Raw genomic sequence first — 23,022 nt, forward strand, 5'->3', positions numbered from 1 at the left:
TATAAAGCATTCAGACATTACCTCGAATTGAACGAATTAATCCCGTGTAGCGCAAACACTTAACGGCTCTATTAGACGGCGACGAGACAGATACGACAAACACGGGCACCAACTACCAACTGATCTTTACTCGGAGACACAAACGCGTCTTTTTTTTTTTTTGCGCATCATTCTTACGTTAGGTGTATTGGGAGAGCACTTGACTAAAGGGAGATGGAAGTGATCGCGGCATCAGACGCGAAGGTGGAAACTGTGCCAACATGGCTTCCGTGTCTCTTCTCGAAGAATAATTGCCTTTCATAGATGGATCTCTGGGTTAGTACAGTGCTGGTTGTGCACAGAAACTGTTTAAGTTTCTTTTTTTTCTTTTTTTTTCTTTCATGTGTGTGGTTTTGATTACGTTTATCCTACAAGCCGGATGGGCGTAGGTAGCTGGCGACCCGCGTTGACGCATTTGTCTCGTCCTCGTCTGTTAGCGCCGTTGAGTGCTTTCGATGCGCTTTGTCATACAGTGTTTATGTTAGAGCTTTTTTATACATTCTACATTGTAAAGTGGAGAAACGCACAATATACGTAACGTTCTTATGTCGTTGAGAGAGAGGGGGGGGGAAGAGTGTGCGTGTGTGCGTCTTTGTTTATGCGTGTGTGTGCGTGTTTAACTAACTTAATTAGTACACCGACTCAGGATGCAGATTGTACAAATATCTTATCCCTGAAAAACCTCACAAGAACCATGTAGGAATAAGTAAAAATAAATTATACCTGAGGAAATCTTTAATATATGAATACTTCTGGCTCCGCAAGTTCTCCTTTTCTTTCTAACCTCTTTCCTTTCTCTTACTTTCTTTGCTTACCGTGGATTTAAACAAATGAAGCAGCGCTACACATATCCAGGTAACCTTCTTGAATATAATATGTTTTCCGTGAGTATCAGTTTTGTTTTGTTTGTTTGTTTTTTTGCGCTGGCGGAGATTATGTTTATTGTCACTACGTTGTGAAAATCACTAGACAAAAGTAAATACAGAAAGTCGCCCCGAAGTGAAGCCAATATAGTGGGACCTCTCATGCTGACCGTAAATAAAATAAGAACAACTGAAACGTAAGAACATCAATACAAAACAACAACATGTAACAAGCATTGAAGTAACATTGAAAACAGCAGCTACTTTATTCAATTTTACAGGACAACAGAAAGGAATGAAATAGTGCACTGAACAATATTCAATCGCGTATGCGCAAAAGAAATGCAAGTACACAGAAAAAATACAGCAGTAATTATCGATCCTGCCATTTTAGTATTCCACAAATTTAATCCTTAGAGCATGTTTAAGTAAAACATTTTAACATGTCAAGTGCCAACAGAAACTAATTATCATGAACTAATCATCCGGTACCGAAGAAATAAAAGATACATAAACTACACTTCAATAATGTCAAACACGACATAGCTTTTACATCACCGGGTATTGAATTCCACAATTTGACACCTAAAACAGCGACAGTAAGAGCGCCGTAATTATTTCGTGTTCATTGCAGAAAAAAAAAGGTGTGTTTCAACGCAGATCTCACGTTAGCATTGAGTAGTTCTTTTCGGTTATGAAACTGAAGTAGGAGGATAGCAATATAACCTACTGCAATGCATTTTATATGCGCGAACATAGTGTGTTTCTTCTAAAGAATGATTCCATCCTTTTCTATTAGAACGATATGTGAAAACGAATCTCATATTTAATTTTGCTGGACCTCTATCTGCTAATAAAAGTACGCATTGAAGAAAAGCTGCGAAGAAATGCATTCTACCCGCAACGCAACTCTTCCGATGCCGTGCTTTGCGGGAGCCGACGCGTCAAATAAGACCGCGCGACTAGAAAGCTCATGAGTGTTCGATTGTATGGCGTATGGCGACTTTGCGTCCTTCGGGTATACATCTTGCACACCTTTTTGTGAGTTATAGTGGTTAAAAATCCGCCGCATTTTTTTTTTCTTTCACGGCCATAACCAGTTTATATAATGTCCGCCGAGGGACCACATATAGGCTCTCCAAGCGATCTCCAACCACCCCGGTCTTGTGTCAGCTGAACTCATCGTATCGACAAAAAAATGACAACCCTCAATGCGCATGCGGTACTCGATTGCGTTTTCATTACATTGGCGCCTCTTCTGTTGCTCCCTGAGAGACCACCGCTTATATGCCCTACGCGTTACGTCACCTGCACCAACTAATTTTTCTTCCTGTTATCTCAACTAAGCATATCAGCTACGCCCGGGTGCTGCGTGCGTCCTTCGAACCCATAGTGCGCTCTACTTAATATATAAAAAAGCGAGCAACTTTATAATGGCGCTTTGATTACTGTTTAACAAGAACGCGCTCTGCTCCGACCCGACAGAAGTGATAGAGGAGGCGGGGGGAGGGGATAAGAAACATCATCAAGAGAGATTTTGAATGGACGGTCCAGCTGACAACAAATACAGACATTGAAAAACGCCCCCAAGCTCGGACGCAAAGTGTCTCGCAGTATTCGCCGCTTCCTAGTGTTTTAACCGTGATCAAGACCCTTCGGCGATCGAAAACCGCTTTCTTGGGTGCATCAGTCTCGGACAGTAGCGGCAGCGTACGCGCCTTAGGTCACGTGCGCCGCTTACTGTTAAATCACTCCCAGCCTGTCCTTCGTTTCGGCGTCTCTACTCGCTCCTTGCTCATCACTCCAAGCTCGAAGTTCGGGCGAGCTGGGGCGTATTAGCATACGTCGCTTAGCGAAAAAAAAAGAAACGAGGCCGGTTACCGAGGAAAGCGAAAGCAAAGCGAGAAAAGGCAGCGTCGTCGTGATTATAAGGAACGCGAAGAACAAAGTTGGACGGAAAGAGATGCAAGTCATTTTCGCCTCTAAGCCGAGGTGAACCGTTTTCTTTCTACTGCTCCTTCTTTTGTTTTTACTTTTACTTTCTTCAGAACCTCATGACGGAGGAGACGACGCGCGCCCGCGCTTCACTGCCGCCTCTTCCTCTCCCTCCGCTCATTTTACTTCAGTGTCTCTGGGCTTCGTCGTGGCCTTGTTTTATTTTTTTTTCTCTCTCTTTTCTCCCTCTCTATCACGTCTTCTTCGTTCATCTCGTCGTCGTCGTCATCGTCAGGACGCAGAAAAGTGTTAGAGCCCTGGGAGACGACGGAGGGAGGCCGCTTTAATGAAAAGCGGCGACCACTCCGTAGAAGGCGCAGCCAGCGCGCGGCAAGCCCTCCACGGCGCACATCGGCGCGGCGCGCAACGCTAAAGCTGCGTTTCGCTTACGCCCCTCGTCAACCCCCCTCCCCCCTCGCGCACCCACGCACGCACACGCACACACAGCCTTCACTACTCTCTCTCATCTTCGTTTACTCTCTCGCCCCTTCATACCCAAGGCAAACGCTCACAGCGAAGTGCTACCCCTCCTCCTCCTCCTCCTCCTCCTCCTCCTGCATTGCCATCCCTTTTACTCAGGACGACGTTCACAACGTCAGCAACGCAGGCGGCAGCGGCGGCTTCGGCGTTTGAAAAGCAACTGCTCCCCGGTCGCTCGCGCTCGTACGCGCGCAAGTTTTTCGCTGGGCGCTCCTCTTGCGTGCTTCTGCGGGAGCGAAAGAAAATACCGAGAAATAAACGCGTCGCTCATCTTGTCGCCCTTGCCTCTCTTTTGCCTGTATTTTTTTTCTTTTTTTTAATTTCCTTCCTGAGCGTCGTCGTCGCAGCGTCAGAGTCGCGCAGCAAAGGCAACAGCAGAGCCAGCGGCGGCAGCGTCGGCAGCGACGGAGGCGATGCGGCAGCGCCTCTCTTTCTCTGCAACCACCGACGCGCTTGCAATCAGAGCGGAACCTTCGTTACTTGCTTCTTTTTTTTTTCTCTCTCTCTCACTCTATCGCTGTCGAGACAACTTTATTTTTGTTTTCTTCCAGTCGAGCTACCCTTTCATCATCTTCTTTTTCGTACTTTTCTGTCCTTTTATCTCTCTCTCTCTCCCCTTTCTTCCCTTCTGCTTGTACGTCCTTGGTGCTCTTACGCAGAGGAATCAACGGTTCTACTGTCTCGTATTTCTTCATTCTCTCTTTCCCCCCTTTGTTTCGTGGCGACAAACTTTGCCGGCCCACTTTGAGCGTAGTTTCAGGCTGGTTGAGCGGTGCGATAGCTAAGCCCGAGAATGGACGAGAGGGCGAAAAAGAAAACGGGAGAGCTAACAATGAGAACAAGCAAAAAGAAAGAGAAACTATAGAAAGAGGGAAGGACGCGACGAAGAGTGGCGCAGACAGGAGCGGGCGAAAGTTCGTAGGCAACATTCTTCTGACTCGCCGCTCTTTTCTCGTTGTCGCTGTTATTGAGTTGTTGTTCTTCACCGCTGCTGCTTACCTCGGGTTGCTTGTGGGCGTAGGTACGCTCGCTCAAGAAGCTCGGGAGAAACAATGAGAAGAAAAAGGAAGCTGAGTGAGGCGGCATAACAGCGTCGTTGCCGCGACATCTTTTGCTACTGCGCTCATCATGCACGAGCGAACGCGAGAAGCCCAGGGCTGAGGTATGACGGGAAATGATGTGAGGAACAAGAAGAATGGGAAGGAGAAAAAAAAACAGAAGCAAGTAGAAAAAAAAAGGGAGACAATGCGCGCGAAAAGTTTGGCTTTGCTTCGTGCTGAACGCCTCGTAGCCGTAGTGTTTTACTCGGCGGCTGTTATATGCTGTACTGACGACTGCGGCAAGTGTTTCCCTACAAACTTGGGGGCTGCATCCCTTTTGCTCTCGTTCGTCTCCTTTGTTTCTTGCTTCTTTTTTTTTGCTTATTTCACCTGCACTCGCAAAATGACTGCCGTAGTGGTGAATTTACAGGTGTACAGACGCTGTATTTAACTGCACAAAAGAGTAGAATTTGCGCCTCATTCGAACCGGTAAAGCAAATAAATAAATAAATAAATAAATAAATAAATAAATAAATAAATAAATAAATAAGGCATTAGACAAGAAGAAAGGGACTTAACCGGTGGGCCGATTCTTTATTAATAGTATCATGAGAAGCCAACTTGCAAGGACACCATAGGGGAAATTACTTGTACTTACTAATTGAATTAGAGAAATGGTAAATTAATGGCAATGAAAGTGGATGAGAAAAGACCTATATAAAGAATTATACAAGCATACACGTTCATAATCTCAAACCTCCATGTGCTAAAAAGGAAAAAGAAAAGAAAACGAAATTAGGACGGAACCCTTCCCCGCTAACTATCTTAAGTAGGCAATGGCATACATAGATTGCGATTCCTATTGACGTCTTCCACAGGTTAGCGCACGTACGTCAAGGGCGACCTTGCACACACTTGTCTATCAAACTGACGTTTTTATCGCTCGTATCTCTCACGAACTTGCGAATTCCTGTGCACACTGCGACATGCTCGCGTACGCACCGCGCACCTCGAGTTTTCCGTTATATGCCTTCAAAGCAGAGCACGTGCGGAACGCGGTATCATCTAAGAGGCTATGTTCCCCAGTGACAAGCGCCATTGCAGTTGAGATGTTTGCGGAAGAGTTAAGTGTCACAATCAGAAGCGACGACATGGAAATCTGGCAAGAAGTAACTTTAGAATTAAAGCGGAAGGACGTCAAGTTGTCTCGTCTCGTAGGCTGTTGCCATTCGTTCACGGTGACCCCATCATCAGTAGACGTATTACAGGCAACAGACGAAAGACAAAAAGACACAAGGATGAACTGAAGAGATCTCGCATTTGTAAGTAGGCGAGCACGGATCCAAATCGAGAAGAGAATTGCGCCTGGCAGCATCAGGAGAAACCGAAACATCTTGGATAATGTGACTCGGCTATGTATTTTGCCCAAAGCGGCGCCTTCTCCCTCGTTGATACCTCCCCGAGGAGTGCGAGTGATTTCAATTTTTTTAGGCTCACGTTACCATGCCCCCTGCAACCAATAATAAATTATTACGTTGATTTGTGCGAAAACATGTGGTGTTTCACGCATCATCATACATGGTCGTGTGAGATTAGTGCATATAATTAAGTATTTGGAGTGTACGAGCTTGGCAGGAAAGGTAATAGTGGTTGTCGAGGTTGTCGTGAGAGCCTGGAGTAATGAAATGTATCAAATTCACAATACCGTCGTTGCTGTATTGTAGCAGAGCAGGATCTGTACAAAAAAAAAAAGGGGGGGGGGGGGGGAGCAAGAACATCTGTCTTGCACATTCGAAACTGGATGCTGTGATTTTTTTCCCGCTTTACACGGAGCGAGGACGATGTGGAGCACTTGGTTTGGTCCTTCTTGTTCTTCGGTGCTCTTGAGAAACTGAGGAACAGGGAACTTCCACGTAACTGGGAACTAGTAGAACAGTGGCAAGGCATTTTCCTGAACAAATGACATTTAAATATCAGCCGAGGTGCTGCAGCCCAGCACATACAACGGGGGCAACGTTTCTTTTTTTTTGGGGGGGGGGAGGGGGAGGGGGCTCATTTTCCGTACTTGTCCGGTTATACCGTCGTTTCCTGCTTCACCCCGCATAGGGCGATATAACCGTTCCTTTAGTATACTGGGCATGGTTCTCTGTGCGTGTGCTGAAAATTTAAATGAAATTCTGGGCACCTTTCGCGTCGAATTCATGATCTGGCTATGAGGGACGCCCGTAGAGTGTAATTCCGTATTAATTTTGGCCACCTGTGGCTCTCTGACGTGCACCTAAGTCTAAGCGCTCGAGTTCTTGCATTTCGATCGATATCGAAAGGTGGCCACCGCGGCCGGATCTAAACAAAGGAACTCGATCGCTGCGGCACAGCACCACAAAACCGCTAAGTTACCGCGGTGGGTATGTGTATGTGTAACGCCCAAAACGTTTCATTGACGACACATCTTTATTTGCAAGACAAAAGCGTTTATTTCTAAAACATCGTCGAGCTTTGTGCACCATCTGGTGCGCTTGTTCAAGGACACTTAACACTCCTTCATTGGTTGCTGTCGCAAGTAGTCTGCTGAATCAACCCCAATGGCGCAGAGATACGTCTTCAAAATGAAAAAATATATATATATAACTTATTTAACGGGAAGAGGTTGCATAATACTACTTCAGACTGGGTAAAGGCAATAAAGGCTGCTAACGAGCAAAATCGCCGACATTCAGTGTTAAGTGCCAACCGAAAGTAACACCATAATCTCAATGTCACTAGCAGTGCCTGGTCTCGAAAGAAGTTTGACACCATGAGGCGGCAAAAGGGGCAAGGAAGGAGGTGTTCAGTCTGGAAATGTCCACTTAGCACAGCCTCAGTATGTGGCGTTGCGTCCGGTACTGCCCGAAATTGCGTTCCGGATCTTTTCTTATCTACTTCTTGTTTTCTTCTCCTTTTCTTTTTCTTTCCGCAGAATTTCCACGACTTGCAGTGGAAGGGCTCCGTTCGCAAACAGCTTCTTCTTCTTCCAGTCGCCAACCAGGAAACGGCGGCATCTTCGCGTCACGCTACACTCGATTCTCAGCTTATACATGCAGGCAAGGTACAAACTTCAAAATTTTCAATGTTTGCTAGCAAAAAAAAAGAAGATGGGAAAAAAAGGAAATTAAAAAAGAAAGGAATGCATGCAGGGTTTCTTCGTTAAAAAAAAGTAAAGTGGTTTCTGTCCCACGTGGCGACGAAGATTCTTGCATGTATCCCCCTCCCCACCTTTCTTTTTTTTTCTCTCTCTCTCACTGTCCACCGTGGCCAAGTCTCGTTTCTTCTGTTTGTGTGCCTTATCAAGCCTCCTCACGGAGAAAGAAATGGGTGGGTTTCTAGCACCCGAGCTCGCCTCTAAATCCATATTCTTTTTTCTTTTTTTGCTGAAGCCAAGGTGTTTCAAAACTCTTGCCGACAAAGAAAAGAAAAAGCCGCGCCGAGACTGGACACTGAGACGAAGTGAGAGAGACGGAGAATGGCGCGGTGTGTGCCGTTCTGCGGACGCCACCAGCAAAACTTCTCGGGGTAAAAAAAAAAAACCATTCTCAAACTTTTTCGATCTCGCAAGCGTCTCATGAAGCCGCCTCGGGCTACATTGCTGGACCCGAGCCCCAATGCCTTTCTTTCTTTTCTTTTTTTTCGAACCGAAGCGCCTTCCTAACTTGTAATGTTATGTGTTATGTTCCCTTCTTTTTCTGTATTCCTTGGCCATATATATATATAAGCAAGGAGAAAACGCAGCCTTAAAAAAATACAAAGAAGGAAAGGCGGCTGCTAAGAAGCTAAGAAGCGCAGGGCAGGGGCCCAGGAAGAACACAGGTGTCTCTCTCTGCGTGTTTCGTATCCGCTCGCGACTGGGCGTCGGGAACAGAGAGGACGCGGCGGGAAAAGCAGATAAAACTGCGACCGAGTGCGGATGATGGGGACAAGAAGAGAAAAAATGAGGTAATAAAACAGAAAAAGAATGAAAAAGAAGAAGAAAAAGAAGAGTGTATCTTAGATAGGCGTCCTCCTTCGCCACCCCCTCGGCGGAAGAAGCCGAGCGCGCGTCCCTTTTGCAGAACCGGCGCGCTGCTGGCTTGCGTTCCACCGGTTATTTTCCTCGTCCGTCTCTGGCGGCGCCGGCGGGATAAGCGAAATAGGGAGAAGGCGGCGGCAAGCGCGCGTCGTGAGAGGGTCAGTCAGGCCCTGTGCCGGCTGTACCGTCCAAACGCCTTCGAGAAAAACAGCGCGCTGCATTGGAACCGAGGCGACGTAAGCGATATATATACACACACACAGAAGAGAGATGGAAGAAGAAAAGAAAGGATGGAAAGGAGACAGATAAACGAAAGGACGGGTGGGAAAGGAAGGAAAGATAAAGAAAGGCGTCGGGCCGCACGACAACGCGGTGTACGGGAGGAGAATGAGGAGGACGACGGCGGGACGACGGTGGCGAGCGACAGCGGGTCTCGCTTTGGAGAGGTACGGGATGCGAAGACGGGAAAGGAATAAAAAAAAAGAAAAGAAAAGAAGAAAAGGAGCCGAGTACCGCAGCTTTGGAAAGATTGCCGGCGCTCGCTCGCTCGCTCGCTCGCGCGCGCGCTCGAGGCAAGGTAGTGTGACACCAACGCCAAGAGAGGACGCCGGAAAAGTAAAGAGAACAAAACGAGGGCAACGTCGAGTTGGGGCCGCGAAGAAGGCAGAGCTATAGGCTGCCATGCCGGGGACCTTTCGCGTCTCCCCCCCCCCCCCCCTCCCTCGTTTTTCCCGCCTCCTGTTCGAGCGCCCAAAACTCCCTTAGAAGGAAAAGCACAGAAAAAAAAAGAAGGAACGAAACGGGGAGGTAAAAAAAAAGGTAAAGAAAGGCATGATGAAACGAGCGGCGGGCCAGCATCGGCGGAGCACCGAAGCACCCTGCGTAGTAGGTTCGGAACTAAACAGAGAGAAAAAGTTGGACCAAACAAACAAAAGTGACGCAGTCTTTCCCCCCGTACAACGCTCGCCGACGCCTCTGCCACCGTCGCTCGGGTTCCGTAGATATTTTCTTCTTCCCTTATTTTCTCGCTCGACGCTGTGCGTCCCTTCGCCTCCCTTCCCCTCCTGCCCGTTCCCTACGACCGACCGACGAGCGAGCGCTTTTCTTTTCCCGGGCGCCCGCCGCCGCCGCCGCCGCCGACCGCTCTTTCGCGCGCGCGCGCGAAAGCGCTTTGTTACGCTTTGTGTTTTTTTGGCGCGCGGGCCACGGCGGGCGCCGAGCGAGCGAAACGCGGCGGCGCGCCCGCGTGCGTGCGTCTGCGAGAGCGCGCGCGCGCGCGCGTCTCCTCTCTTCTTCTTTTGCACCGGAGCGCGCGCGCGCGTTCCCCCCTCTCCCCTTCGCTGGCGGCGGCAACGGCGGCAGCGCGGTCTAATCCGCGCGCTCGAACTCCCTCCTCGCCCTCGGCAAAAAGAGTCTGTCGGTTCCTCCCCTCTTCTCCGGCTCGAGGCTCGCTCGAGGTTCGAGCCTCCCTTCTCTCCACCGACGGCGCGCGCGTGAGGAGGAGGAGGCGACTCGAGCGGCGCGCCCTCGGAACTCGGACCCTCCGCCGCCGCCGCCGCCGCGAGGAAACGAACGCAGCAAGGCCGGGGCCCGGCGCTAGCACACAGCGCGCGCGCCGCGTGTGTGTGCTATACACGAACGGACCGGCGACGACCCAACCAACGCTTGCCGCTCTGCTGGCACCAGGCGCCGCGTGGCTCGGCGCGCGCTTTTCACCCCACCTCTCTTCTTCCCCCGTCCATCCCCCCCTTCACCCCCCCCCCCCCCCGGCTGCCGGGGTTCGAGCGAGAGTGCCTCGAACGGCGGCCAGCCGCCGACGACGCCGTGGTCCCACCGTTGCCGAGCAGAGATGCGTCGTCGTGTCGCCTGAAGGGACGTGCGGCGACGAGGCTCCTCTCGCGCCGACGAGTTTGCTCACACCCTTTTCTTTCTCGAGGCCCGTGCTCTTGTGCATCACCTTCCGTAACTGACGCGATAGCCCTGTCCGTGTGCGTGCGTGAGTCGCGAGCGCGCGACTGAGTGGTGTCATCGTCGTGTGATTGTTTGTTGTTTGTTTATTGTGAAGTTTTTTGAACGGTGTCAGAAGAGGACGAGTCGTCGATCGTCACCGTGACGCTGCCGCCGTGTTTGTGTAGTGACCGTGATTTCGCGGCGTCGAACGAAAGGATGGTGTTTCGTGTTGACTAGTGAAACAGACGTGCGCGCGTTGTGACGACGCCGTTGACGATTCGAAACCGTGACGCACCCCGCGCTCCCAAGTGTCGTTGTCGTCGTCGTCGTCACCTGGAGGGAGAACCATTTGAATCCTCGAAGCATTCGCGAAGAATCGAGGTCAACCGGGTGAAGGCGTTACGAGATACCGCGATTCGTAACTTGGCTGAGAGGGGATGTCATCTCCCTCCCACTGAAGGTAGCTTTCCGCACAACGACGTCGACAGCGAAAGCGATATCGTCGAAGTTCGGTCAACGAACATCCACGTGACACGCTGCGACGACCACGGTATCGGCTGTGGCTTTGTCGATGGCTTCTGAGAAGCTCGTCGGCCTCCGTTGAAATCCACAGGTGACGGCGACGCGCGGTATACCCGCGCGCGCGCGCGTCTTATCCATAATCGGCTCTCATTTTAGCGAGAGAGGCGAATCGACGCGTGACCGCGAAAAACGCGCGCGCGCTTCAAGTTCGCCGTCGATCAGGCAGCGGCAACAATGTACCGGGACGGTGAAGTGATCCTCGAAGTGGAATGCGGCGGCAACAAGGGGCTGCTGTACCTGTCGCGCCTCTGCCAGGGTTCGAAAGGGCCGTGCATTCTCTTCAGGGATACCTGGCTGACCCCGAACGAGTTCCAGTACGTGAGCGGACGTGAAACGGCCAAGGACTGGAAGCGCAGCATTCGCCACCATGGCAAGTCGATGAAGTTGCTGCTGGCCAAAGGCGTGCTCTCGGTGCACCCGCCGGTCTGCGACTGCTCGGGCTGCAGGATCGGATCACCTCTGGTGAGTGGACCTCCGTCGACGTGCACGTTGTCCTCGGTGTCGTCTTGGCTGTGTCCTGTCTCGTGCTGTCCTCGCGGCTTCGCTGGGAATCCGCTTGGCGTCTCGGTCGACGTCTTCACGTCGTCGATCGCTCGTGTTCCAACACTGCGGTAGGATTCTCGTTGGCACTTTCACTGAAGTGCGGCCGTGCTCTGGCGGTTGCGCGTAATGAAGCAGGAAAGCGTCGATGAGCGCTATCGAGAGCTCTTCGTGTGACACTTCGATAGCTTCTGGTCAGACGACGGTGACACCCACGTTGTCTGACCGCGATGCTGAAAGTAATCTCCGAGGATAATGGAGTAGTATCCGTAGCGATGGTTATCGCTCTTCGTAGAGGAACAAGTGAAGAGCGATACAGATGATAGCGTACTGAAATAGAGGCTTTAGGGTGCTTTTCTTCGTAATTGATTAGAAGCCGTTGTGATGCCTGCGGATTAGTTACGGCGCTTCAAAACACCTTGCGTACGCTGCGCAAACGGGTTGCTTGAAGCTCAGGTTTGACGATGCTAAGGGACGACATCGAGGAAACCTGTTTCTCAGTTGAAACGTGCGCAGCGCCAGGAATTCCATTTGTAATTTCTCACTACACCTATGCACTGACTTCGCTGTTAGAAAACACATAAACGAAGACGGCTTCTTTGAAAAGTTGGGAAGCCGACTGCGTGCTGGCGCAGGTAGCGATATATTGAACCCAACATTTTCAATTAATTTGCAATTTGCGTTAGGGCCGATGTTCCTTGCTAAGACATGCGTCGAGACGCGTTCGAAATTCCAAAAAAAATATTTACGGCAACTTGCGAGTACAGCGCTGTTCTTTTGAGCGTCCCGCTATTCTCTCGCGCCGAACTCGACCTACAGAATTCCTGCTTTCTAGAATCGTGGTCTTCGCAGACTTGTTGACTATTAGTTCTCCACGCACACCATATTTTCTCTCGCAAGCCAAGAAAGAAAAAAAAATAATCTGCGGGAAGTCGAACTTGTTAGCAACCGCTGCGTAGCGCAACAGCCGAAAGCTCCTTGTGCGCTCCTCCGCCCGAGCAATAGCGAGTCTCTTTTGAAAACCACGTGGTCGACAGGCTGAGAGAGTGCTTTCATTTTTAGAAATCTCCCGCCGAAATCGACGATTCTCCTTTTTTTTTCTCTCTCTCCCTCCCGCGTATACCTCGCCTCTCTCCCACTCTCGTAACTTGGAGCGCAAGCGCGCCACTGCGTTGGAGGGCAGCTGCACGTTATATACCACGAGCGGGGCGCCGATGTCTTTCTCTCTCTCTCGCCCGAGGCGGACCAGAGACACCCTTTCTTTTTGAGCGCGCGCAAAAAACGAATGATGACGTCACGGATTTCGATTCTCCCGTCGGGAATAACTAAGCGGCCGAACGAAGAAAGCGGAACACGCTTCCCGCCCGGTCCTCCCGACGTCAGACAAAGAAGGGTGCGTCGCCCTCTCCTCTCCCGTCAAACCCCTTCCTCCCCCCCCCACCCCCCGCAATTTTTCACCCCTTTTTCGCAAACTGTCCCGCCGTGGTGTTTGCGCGCGCCTTGGCGCACGTTTTTTTCGTGCTGAGCGTTTTTGCGCTTTTCGCGTATGCGCATATACGCGCATGACGCAGTTGCGCTATCGACGGCGAGAGGCAGAATAGAATAATATAGAATATAATTTATTGATAGGAAAGACAGAGAGGCCGACCTGAGCTAGTGCGCTCTAGTCTGCTACTCTGCACTGGGGAAGAGGGAAGGGGAGTGAAAGTATTGGGATGGATGATGATGATAAGAGAAGTGGTGAACGCTTATGTACATGAGACGGTTGTCTCGCTAGGGCCGCTCGTCGAGCTTGGTGTCCTGCAGAAACTTCAACAATACTTTTGAGTATGGCGTGATCGTATGAGCCGCATACATGTGTCGGAAAGAACATTTAAAAAAAAAGAGATAGTTATATTACGGTAGACGCTGTTGCTGTCTCCGAAGAGGCTCGTGTAAAAAATTACTATAGGGAACTCCGGCGCTATATAGCGTCTGCGTCTTCAGCAGCGTTAAGTGTGAGGGGTTCAACAAGCGCCGTCGATAGGGGGCGTCCCGTGGATTAGCTTAAGCTTCGTCCTTCTGGCTTTAAACGGCTTCGTCACTTGCCGCATTGCTATATGCATTTGCGCAGTGACGCATTCTCTTCACGCGTTTGGAAAAACGGCGGTTTCTCGGAAACGTTGCAAGATAAAAGCGGGAGAAACACTTCACAAGAGCTTCCGAAGCCGCAAGTACGAAGATTAGACAAATCCGTGTAACTAACCATCGTTCCCATGGTGACGGAGCGATCGCAGCGCCAGGGTTCCCTCTGGTGATTTCTGTAGAAACTTACAATATTAACTTTGTTTCCTTCCGTACCACCCGTGCTGAAATAAGCTGAATTGACAGCTTTACTGCGTCCGTGCTCCCCGAAGGATGTCACAAAGGCAGTTTGGATGCAAGGAATAATAACACCGCAGACAACGTCATTGCATCATGGCTAAAGAAGAAAACAAGATAAAAAGAAATAAGCAAAACGAAGTAATAACTGCGAACACACTCGTTCAAACAAAATACATCACTGCACTGAATGCACTAATCTCGATACAATGTCATCGTTGAAGAAGAAAAAGAGTAACAATTTAGATGCGCGCAAGGAAGCAAAATGTACTCGGAACAAGCCACCGTGTACGTAAATGATGAATTACAATAAAATTTAAGGCACTAACTCGATTGTAGAAGTGCATGTGGGAAAGCATATATAGAACTTTGGGTTGTCTCTCCGCCTTTGCTGGGCTAGAAGAGTCGAAGTGCGTTTTCGACCCTTCCGGACGCCCCGCTGTCGCCTGGTGCCGCTGGTCGCACTTTCGGGCCTCACCTACGCGCTCGGCGCTGGCATGTTGCCGGGGGTAGAAGCGAGCGTCGCAGGCGTCGCCAACTCGGTCCGTTACATTGAAAAGAACGGCTCTCGGCTGTCACCGAGAAAGCGGGCGGTGACGGCACGGATGGGGCTGCGGCAGGCCCCCCCCCCCCCCCCCCCCACCGTTCCTACCCTCCCTACTCTTCGGGATGTTATGATTTATTTGTGTGCGTTTGACGGAGCGAGATGTATACCTGTATATGAATTTGACGGGTAGAGTGTAGGCATTCGCTGTATTTTTTCCATCGTGTATCGGCTTTGGTTTTCTTTCGTTAGCATCGCGATTCAATGGCAGCGCGAGTGGATGTCTCGCTTTGTCTGTCTTTCATCGGGTTGCGCGGCAAAGTGACCATCTTATCGGAGGTCGCTGCCATGTACAGTTTGTGTCATCCTCCTCGCTTTGCAACGAGACGTGAAACTCTCGAGCAGTGTTGGGCAAAACGAGAACACGGTAAAAACAGGAGCCAACGTTTCGACAAGTGGACTTGTCTTTTTCAAGGCGACGTATGCTTTCACCGGCACAGTACTGTGCCGAGGAAAGCATACGTCGCCTTGAAGAAGACAAGTCCACTTGTCGAAACGTTGGCTCCCGCTTTTACCTTGTTCTCGCTTTTCTCGTCATTTTGAATTTTCATCTGCCGCCTTCCTCGGGTTTTCCCTGAGCACTGTTGGCAACTTAGTGAGATAGTCGCTAAGTTTTGCGAATCATCGGTCACATTAACGACAGCTTCGACTTTTCGGAGTCTTCGCGACCATTTAATGGCGTAAACAGCGAGGAAATTGCCTCTAATAGCATCTCCCAATTCAAGGCCTCGGCTTCATTCTATCCTACGCGGCATACATATACACGCCTTCACTTGTCCCTGCTTCTGAAATCGTATTGAATAGGTTATTAGTGAGCCGTCTTGAGGCATCAAAGCTACATTTTCTAGGCAGAGCAAGGTCTTGAGATTTGATGGCGTTTTAGAAAAATCTGGGATGTTTTCCCTCTTCGCACATTCCAGGGTCTCACCAACGCAGGATGAAACAATGATGCTGTTTACAATATATCAACAAGGATGTCTAGCAACATTTAAAGCATAAAGAAACGACATAAATTAATTAAAGGTCATTATCACCTTCGTTACCTGGTGACATTTCGCTAAAGATGGAGTGTCCTGGGGCGCGACCTGGCGACTTTGCCAAAAAACGTTACCTGTGCTGCTCGCGGGGTGTACAGTGTTGACTAATGTACGTGTATTCTGTGGTACAGTCCTTTATGATAACACAGAGAAAAGAGGGGCAGAGTTTCTGATGCGTATATAAGGACATAGCGCGGAACACAGAATAATTCTACACCCTTAATGAAAATGAAGTAGTGAATTTAATGAAGTTAAATAATAGTAATAAATTAAATGTTGTAAAGCTATACGCGCCAACGCGCAGTCATGATTGCGAGGTGGTGGAAATGTTCTCTAAGGACGTTGAATCATCGTTGAGAAACGCCAAACTCAGTGTGCTGTTGTCATCGGCAACTTTAATGCCAAAGTAGTAAAAAGGAAATCTGGAGAATAGGCAGTTGGGAAACGCGGCAGAATTTTCCCCCTGCTAAAAAAATCGCAGAGGAGATAAGTTGAGTGAGTTCGCATAAAAGAATATGTTGAGAATAATGAATACCCTCTTCCGGAAATGCAGTATTCAGAAGTCGACATGGAAAAGGCCAAACGGGGAAGCAACAAATGGAGTATGCTTTATACACAGTACCGATCTCAACGATGCAGCATGTAGACGCGTTGAGTCAGCTAAAAAGTGGTGACCACAGATTAGTGAGGTCCGCGATTTTCCTCTATTTCAAGAGAAAAATGGAAAAAATAGTTTTTTTAGGCGGCCCAACTTGGTTATTCTCAGGAGAAAAGCTGTGGAATTCAGGCAACTGCTCGTGAAAAAATATGAGGTTTTATTAGAGGACTGTACGAGGACAGCATAAAGCTGACGTATGAAGCTTTAACGGAAATTATTTGAGGTGAGCATTTGAATTCAAGGCTAACATATCAAGACAGGAAGCATGGAAAGAAAACTATAAACTGACTTTAAAGCTCGACTTGTTAGACTGGCTAGCGATTTAGCATGCTACTCCGGACGTTTGGTGAAAAATAAGGCGATGCAAGCCGCGCCTACGGAAACACACAACACACGCGGCAGAAAACTGCACCAACATGCACATATAGACGCCAACGAGGAGAAGGAAATACGAAGCGGTTCGCGCACAACGTGTATTGCGAGGGAGTCTAGTACGCCACACATCAGGTCGAACAGAGGCTGAGCTGTCCGGTGTGTCAGGAAGGCGGGGAAATTAGCTCCACTCGAAATTATGCCATCGGAAAGATTAGGGATGCAGTAAATGGCGGGTGCTGAATGAAAGAGGGAGAGCGTGATTCGGCGTGTATATGCGAGCAAGATTTACGCAGCGAAAGGATAAACGGGGCGATCTCACCGGCCGTTTCGACAGTATAGTAAGGTAATAAGGTAGGAAGGCGACAAGAGAAAACATAGACTGAGCTGTATAACAACACTTAGAACTGCTACGTAAGCACGATTGCTCGTAGTTGGACAGAGTAAAAAAAAATGGTGTATAATAACTAGCGATAAAATTAGACGGGCTTGGAAAGAAATGTCTAAAGGAAAAGTGGAAGAATAAAATGGATTGTAAGCTCACTGCATGTGTTCGATTTGGCCGGACTTTGTTCCAATCTGTGCCTGACGTTGTGTGCTTCGTGCGAACTTATTCCGTGTTTCCCTCTGTGCCCTGACTTTAGTTAGTTATGTGACTGGACTAATTGTTTCAATGTTTCTGCTTCATAATTCGTTTATTCATTTTTTTACTTGACTTTAATACTGAGTGTGTTTCATTTGCTTGTGTGGCTGCACTTTATGTATGACGTATTTACTAGTTTACGTTAGCTTTGAGTGTGCTTTTACGTGATTTTCTTTCATACCTGTGGCTTCCATAATTTGCATTTCTATGTGAAAAATAGTAGTCAGTGCCAAATAAAGGCGCGAACATCTCCTAAATATTATATGTTAAAAAGAAAGGAATAACATTTCTTTGATAAGTTTTGCAGGAATGTGCAACTCGAAAAGCTTACGACCCTTTTAGGGAAGCTCATAACTTCAAATGTAGCAGATGTTTCACGAAATGCCAACCAATTATAAATCCACAAGGAAGGAGACTCTAATGAATAATAACATATATAGGTCCGTTAGCTTCTGTGTGGCACTGTACAAAATATTCGCAAAAGAAATTTCGAAGAGACTCCGAGGAGCACTTGACTTTAGTCAGCTAAGTCAGTCTAAGTTAAGATATTCGACAATGAATTACATTAATGGGTGTGTCCTAAATATCCGCGTAGACAGCTACTTAGCCGCCTTAGCCCGACAGCCGCTATAGTAATTACTGTTCTAATCCATAGGTAGATGACAAAGAAGACAGCTTCGAGGAGACAGCATCGAAGGCAAAAACCCTGTAGGCTACTTTTACTAATCGAGCAGACGATGCAGACAAAGTGCTGTTATGGCAAGAAGCTGAATGGAGTCGGGTCTAGCGAGCTCGGCTAACAAGACCTAACATTGTATGGAAGGCCCGCAGACGAGGCTGCTGAGTGAACCTGTAAGCGTGAGTGCTTATTAGGCTAGAGGGAAAACGTACGTTTAGGGGAAAGCGATGCTCGTGAGTAGTCCAACTGAACAGGACTGTGTTATTACGCCTGTAATGACGCAAATTGAGGAGTACCATAGTATCAAATAAAAGCGCAGTGGAATAAGCGATGTTTTTTTAGTCTTAGTGAGTTTTTTTTTTTTTGAAGAAAATTACTCACATTACCTTTACGGTTTGCCTTTGCGTCATAAATTGGACGCCACGTGGCGAGCGATATCTAGGCGTGTGACTATGTTTCAATACGCAGACTGCTGCAGAGAATAAGCTGTCTTCTAAGATGTCAGGTTAGACAGTTTTGCTTGCTGGAACGCCTTGGAACGCAGCCGATCTCATCAATGAGGTAACTGAGAAAGCTGCCAAGTACAACCAACCTTCCTATTCAGAGCGTACGAAAAGGCGTTTGATTCAGCGTGTGTGCATATATATATATATATATATATATATATATATATATATATATATATATATATATATATATATATATATATATATATATATATATATATATATATATATATATATATAACCATGGAGACATTGCATGTTGAGGAGTAGAGGAAGCGTACGCAAATATTTTTAAAAGCGAACCAGCAAATATCCCACAGCTATCATAATGCGTCAAAAGAAACGCGGAAAAATACTGATTGGGAAATGTGCCAGGCATGGATGCACAATCTATTAAATTTTATTCTTTTCTTGCTTGGAAGATGTATCCGATATGTTGGATTGGAAGTGATTAGGCGCGGGGTTAGACGGGGAATGCGCCTCAGTAACTTGCGGTTTGAAGAAAAAAGTTGTTGTCTTTAAGAACGCCGGAGAGGAGAGGACCTACGACAAATCAGCAAGGATCCGAACGGGTATAGTGCAGCGGTAACGTTGGAGACTATAGTGCAAAGGGCAAATGCAATGTTCTATTGCCTGGCCGAAAAAGAAGAGCTCGCGATTGTTACCGAGCTTGTTCAAGCTGCAACAGGAGTGCACTTATTAGACCAAAGAGACCGTGAAAACCCGAGTCACCAGAAAAAAATGTTCCGGACAAGTAAATATTGGTTGGAGTGCATGGCAGGAACTCCCTGGTAATGAACGGTATCTTACCGTTGTTTTTGAAGAAATAGAAAACGAAGTACGCAACTAGAGGGAACTAGAGGGGGGGATTCAACCTATAGTAACGTACGGAACTTGAACTCCGAATTAAATACAAAAGCTTGACAACAGACTTAAGATCGCGCAAAAAACGATGAAACAGAAATTGATAGGTGTATTGTTACGGAGACAAAAAGACAGCTGTAGGAATTTAGGAGCGAAGTAGTGTAGCTGATATTTTAAGTGAGATATAGGAAAAAGGATAGCTGGGCAGTTCATGACATGACACAACCAGTGCTCTATTGGAGCAACACACTCGACGCTAAAAGAAAAACATACTCGAGGGCGGTGGGGGATTAGGTGGTAAGATGAGATTGGGGAACTTGCAAGCATAGTATAGAGACGGCTGCTGCTGGACAGAGGTAATTAGAGAGCTCTGGGAGACGACTTCGTCCTACGGCGTGCGTAACATACGTGGGATGGTTATGCTTATTATGACGATCATGATAATTGTGATGTTGCGCTTTTTTTGCCACACTTCTTGGCTTCCTGAATTCGGTGTCTGTGGCAGTGTTGGAAACTTCTTTTTTTTTTTTGGACAACATGGCCAGGTCGAGGTTCAAGACACTCCAATTTTCGCAACATGTCGCTAAGAAACCAGGAGGATAATGACTTGCTCAGAATGTTACCTTTTTGATGTTTTAGCTGTTCCCAGATGTTCTCCCTATTATATTTAAGCTAGACGGAGAGAAAGGAAGGAGTGGCTATATATATATATTTTTTAATATCTAATGCGGTGGCGAGAAACGGTCGGCACGTCGGAACCGAAAACAACTGCCTATCTTCTAAAGTGGCGTCAGATATCATGCTTGTGCTTTGATTTAAAAGCAGCTTCGATAAACCGTGATGGCCCTTCGCCCTATGGCACGTCCTTAGATGTAGAAGCGACAGAAGCGGCAACTATTAATAGTATGAATATGTAAAGGCGTATATGTCATCCCATTATAACTTGGCGACGAAGCAGTGAACTTGGCCCAAGTTTCTAGAGGACATTTCTCAGAGCAATGAATCGGCTATGCACGACACGAGAAAAGCCACTAAAGTTCCCTAAGACACTGAAAAAGCGAACTTGTCGTTCAGGTGACGAAAAGACTCGCTAAATTGTGTGCCGTACATACGTACAACGGCAAACCTGATGCTGGTTGATGGAATTTGACGTCCAAAGGCAACGCAGAGCAACATTAAGTTGGAAAAATAATGTCATTTCTTCGGGTTTAACAAATCGTTCAACCAAAAGACGAGGAGAAGGAAAATTTCGGCAGCATGCTACGCTCCAGTAACACGTGTAGACGAAATCTTGCTTTATACACTTGGTAATACATTAGGTTGTACGATCAGAGGGGTCGGACTTCTTACAAGATAATATATATATATATATATATATATATATATATATATATATATATATATATATATATATATATATATATATATATATATATATATATATTTACGGAGGTTTAACGTTCCAAAATTACGATTTGATCTTGAGGCACGGCGTAGTGAGGGACTCCGGTTTAATTTAGACCACCTTCGATTCTTTAACGTGCACCTAATCTAAGTACACGGGTGGTTTTTGCATTTTGCCCTCGTCGCAAAAGATATGATGAGCCGCAGTGGGAAGTAAACGTATGGCACTGCAGGTCGACCTCCTCAACGACACATGCGAGCAGCTAATGCACTACCTAGAGGCTCTTTCGTTCTTTCTTTCGTTCTCTCTTTCTTTCCGTCTTCCTTTGTTTCGTTCCTTCCTTCGCTCTTTCGTTCTTTTCTTCATTCTTCCTTTCGTTTCTTCATTCATATTAAGCCATTGCGTCTTCGCTTGCTTACGGGGTATGAGCCTTTCCCGATGATCATATTTTTTGCTTCACTGGAATAGACGCCGATTTTTTTTTTTTTTTGCGTGTGAGCCATTGCAACGAGCCACTTAAGGCTTACGCTCTGTTGGGCGCTACGACGTGCTACAGTGATCCTACCGAAAGGACGACACCGACACGCCCATGCACGCTGGCTGTACGCGAGCAGGGAATCGACGGTTGCAAGATCGAAGGCCAGCAACGCCTTGTCCAGCTCCCGCCTGATTGAGCGGGCTCATGTTGACATATAATTTGTGGACACTAGGCACCGAGGTCCGTGGTTTTTCGCCGCCCACAGCCTTAATAAGAAAAATATTAGCGATACTGACGAGGGGCAATATAACACTCAACTGCAGAGTAAAGCTACGACATGGACCCTGACACCGAAATTACTCATAGTTCGCAGCCGCAAATTTTACTTCGACCGATGTTAACTTGAGGCCTAGAGAACAATGTCCAGAACACCCGAACACGGGTGGACGCTGCAATTATTCAAAAGATCAATAAAATGCTGGTAACTTTCCAACCGTGAATATGCGCTTTTTGATTGGTCGATTCATCGGGTTTTACGTGCCAAAGCAACTCCACGACCGTGAGGTAAGCCGCGGCGGAGGGCTACGTATTACTTTAGACTACCTGACGCTCTGTAACCTGCACCACGTAAATCTAAGCCCACAAGCGTTCCTTTTTTAACATTTCGCCCCCATCGACGTGCGGCCCGTCGCTGCCGGCGGCTGTTGCAGTCGTCGCTGCAGCGTGAGGTCCAATCCGTGAAAGAAAGAATAAAACTAGACATCGATACGATGTTTATTGACGGTTAGCGGGAATCCCAGTCACGTCGGGTCCAGCGCAGATAGCAGCCGAGCCTTTCCAGCCAAGCGCCAACGCGAGCCAAAGCAGCGACACCGACCCTTTGGTCTTCGTCTTCCTCACGCCAGGAGCCGCGTGGCCTCAGCAACGCTTGTGCTATCTTCGTCGTTACAATGGCTGCACGAGAGAACAGCAGCCATCTTGGCGACTCACGGTGACGACACGATAAGGGGATCATAACACGGTTTAAGCCGGCTGACGTGCACTGTCTCACGACCGAGACGCTGCAGGTCGTTAGATGGCGTCAAAGGTTCGACCACATAGTTTACAGCAGATGTACCGGCGACAATCCAGTAGGGTCCCTGGTATTGAGCTAGCAGCTTAGACGAAATACCGGGAAGTGAGGCAGATACCATAGCCAAACAAGAGAACCGACATGGAAATCGGTAGCGCTCAGGTAGTTGTCATGTAGACTCCGCTGGTGAGCTTGGCCTTCCGTCATGAAGGTACGGGCAAGTTGGCGCATTCTTCAATGTACTTGGCTGGCAGATAAACTGGCAGATAAACAAATACAGTGCTCTTCCCTAATTTGATTTGACAGAAACCCACGCACACTCGCTCACTCACTCACTCACTCACTCACTCACTCACTCACTCACTCACTCACTCACTCACTCACTCACTCACTCACTCACTCACTCACTCACTCACTCACTCACTCACTCACTCACTCACTCACTCACTCACTCACTCACTCACTCACTCACTCACTCACTCACTCACTCACTCACTCACTCACTCGCACGCACACATACACACACACATGCGCGTGGTCTCTAAATTTGACATTGTGACCATTCCTTTCTATCTTTAGAAAAAAGAAAGCTTATTATTAACCAAGGCATTAACTCACTGCAACATGCGTCGCAAGGTTCTTAGCGACAGTGTAGTTAGCTAAACAGGCCGAAATAAAGATTTTGCGTGGATATAAGAAAATTTACATATACGCGGTAAAAGAATCTTGTATAACTCCATAGGCGAGTAAAATAAACGTTGTAGTACTGTAATTCAAAATATACTAACAAACAGAGGTGTTAGTAAGAAATA

General features: G+C 47.8%; 1 protein-coding gene across 3 annotated transcripts in view; it reads left to right on the forward strand.

Moving 5' to 3' along the window:
- Positions 1 to 7,377: 7,377 nt before the first annotated feature.
- LOC135904617 (sterile alpha motif domain-containing protein 11-like) overlaps positions 7,378 to 23,022 on the forward strand; it is a 523,025-nt gene continuing 507,380 nt past the window's right edge. For 2 of the 3 annotated variants that reach the window (XM_070534065.1, XM_070534066.1), the window contains exon 1: positions 10,214 to 11,453. In XM_070534065.1, the coding sequence (XP_070390166.1) occupies positions 11,166 to 11,453 (288 nt within the window). In that variant the 5' untranslated portion in view covers positions 10,214 to 11,165. Of the gene's footprint in view, positions 7,503 to 10,213; positions 11,454 to 23,022 lie in introns of those variants that run through there. The other variant, XM_070534069.1, reaches the window with a different exon arrangement.

The sequence above is a fragment of the Dermacentor albipictus genome, chromosome 2 (genome assembly GCF_038994185.2).
Source record: "Dermacentor albipictus isolate Rhodes 1998 colony chromosome 2, USDA_Dalb.pri_finalv2, whole genome shotgun sequence".
NCBI classification, from domain to species: domain Eukaryota; kingdom Metazoa; phylum Arthropoda; class Arachnida; order Ixodida; family Ixodidae; genus Dermacentor; species Dermacentor albipictus.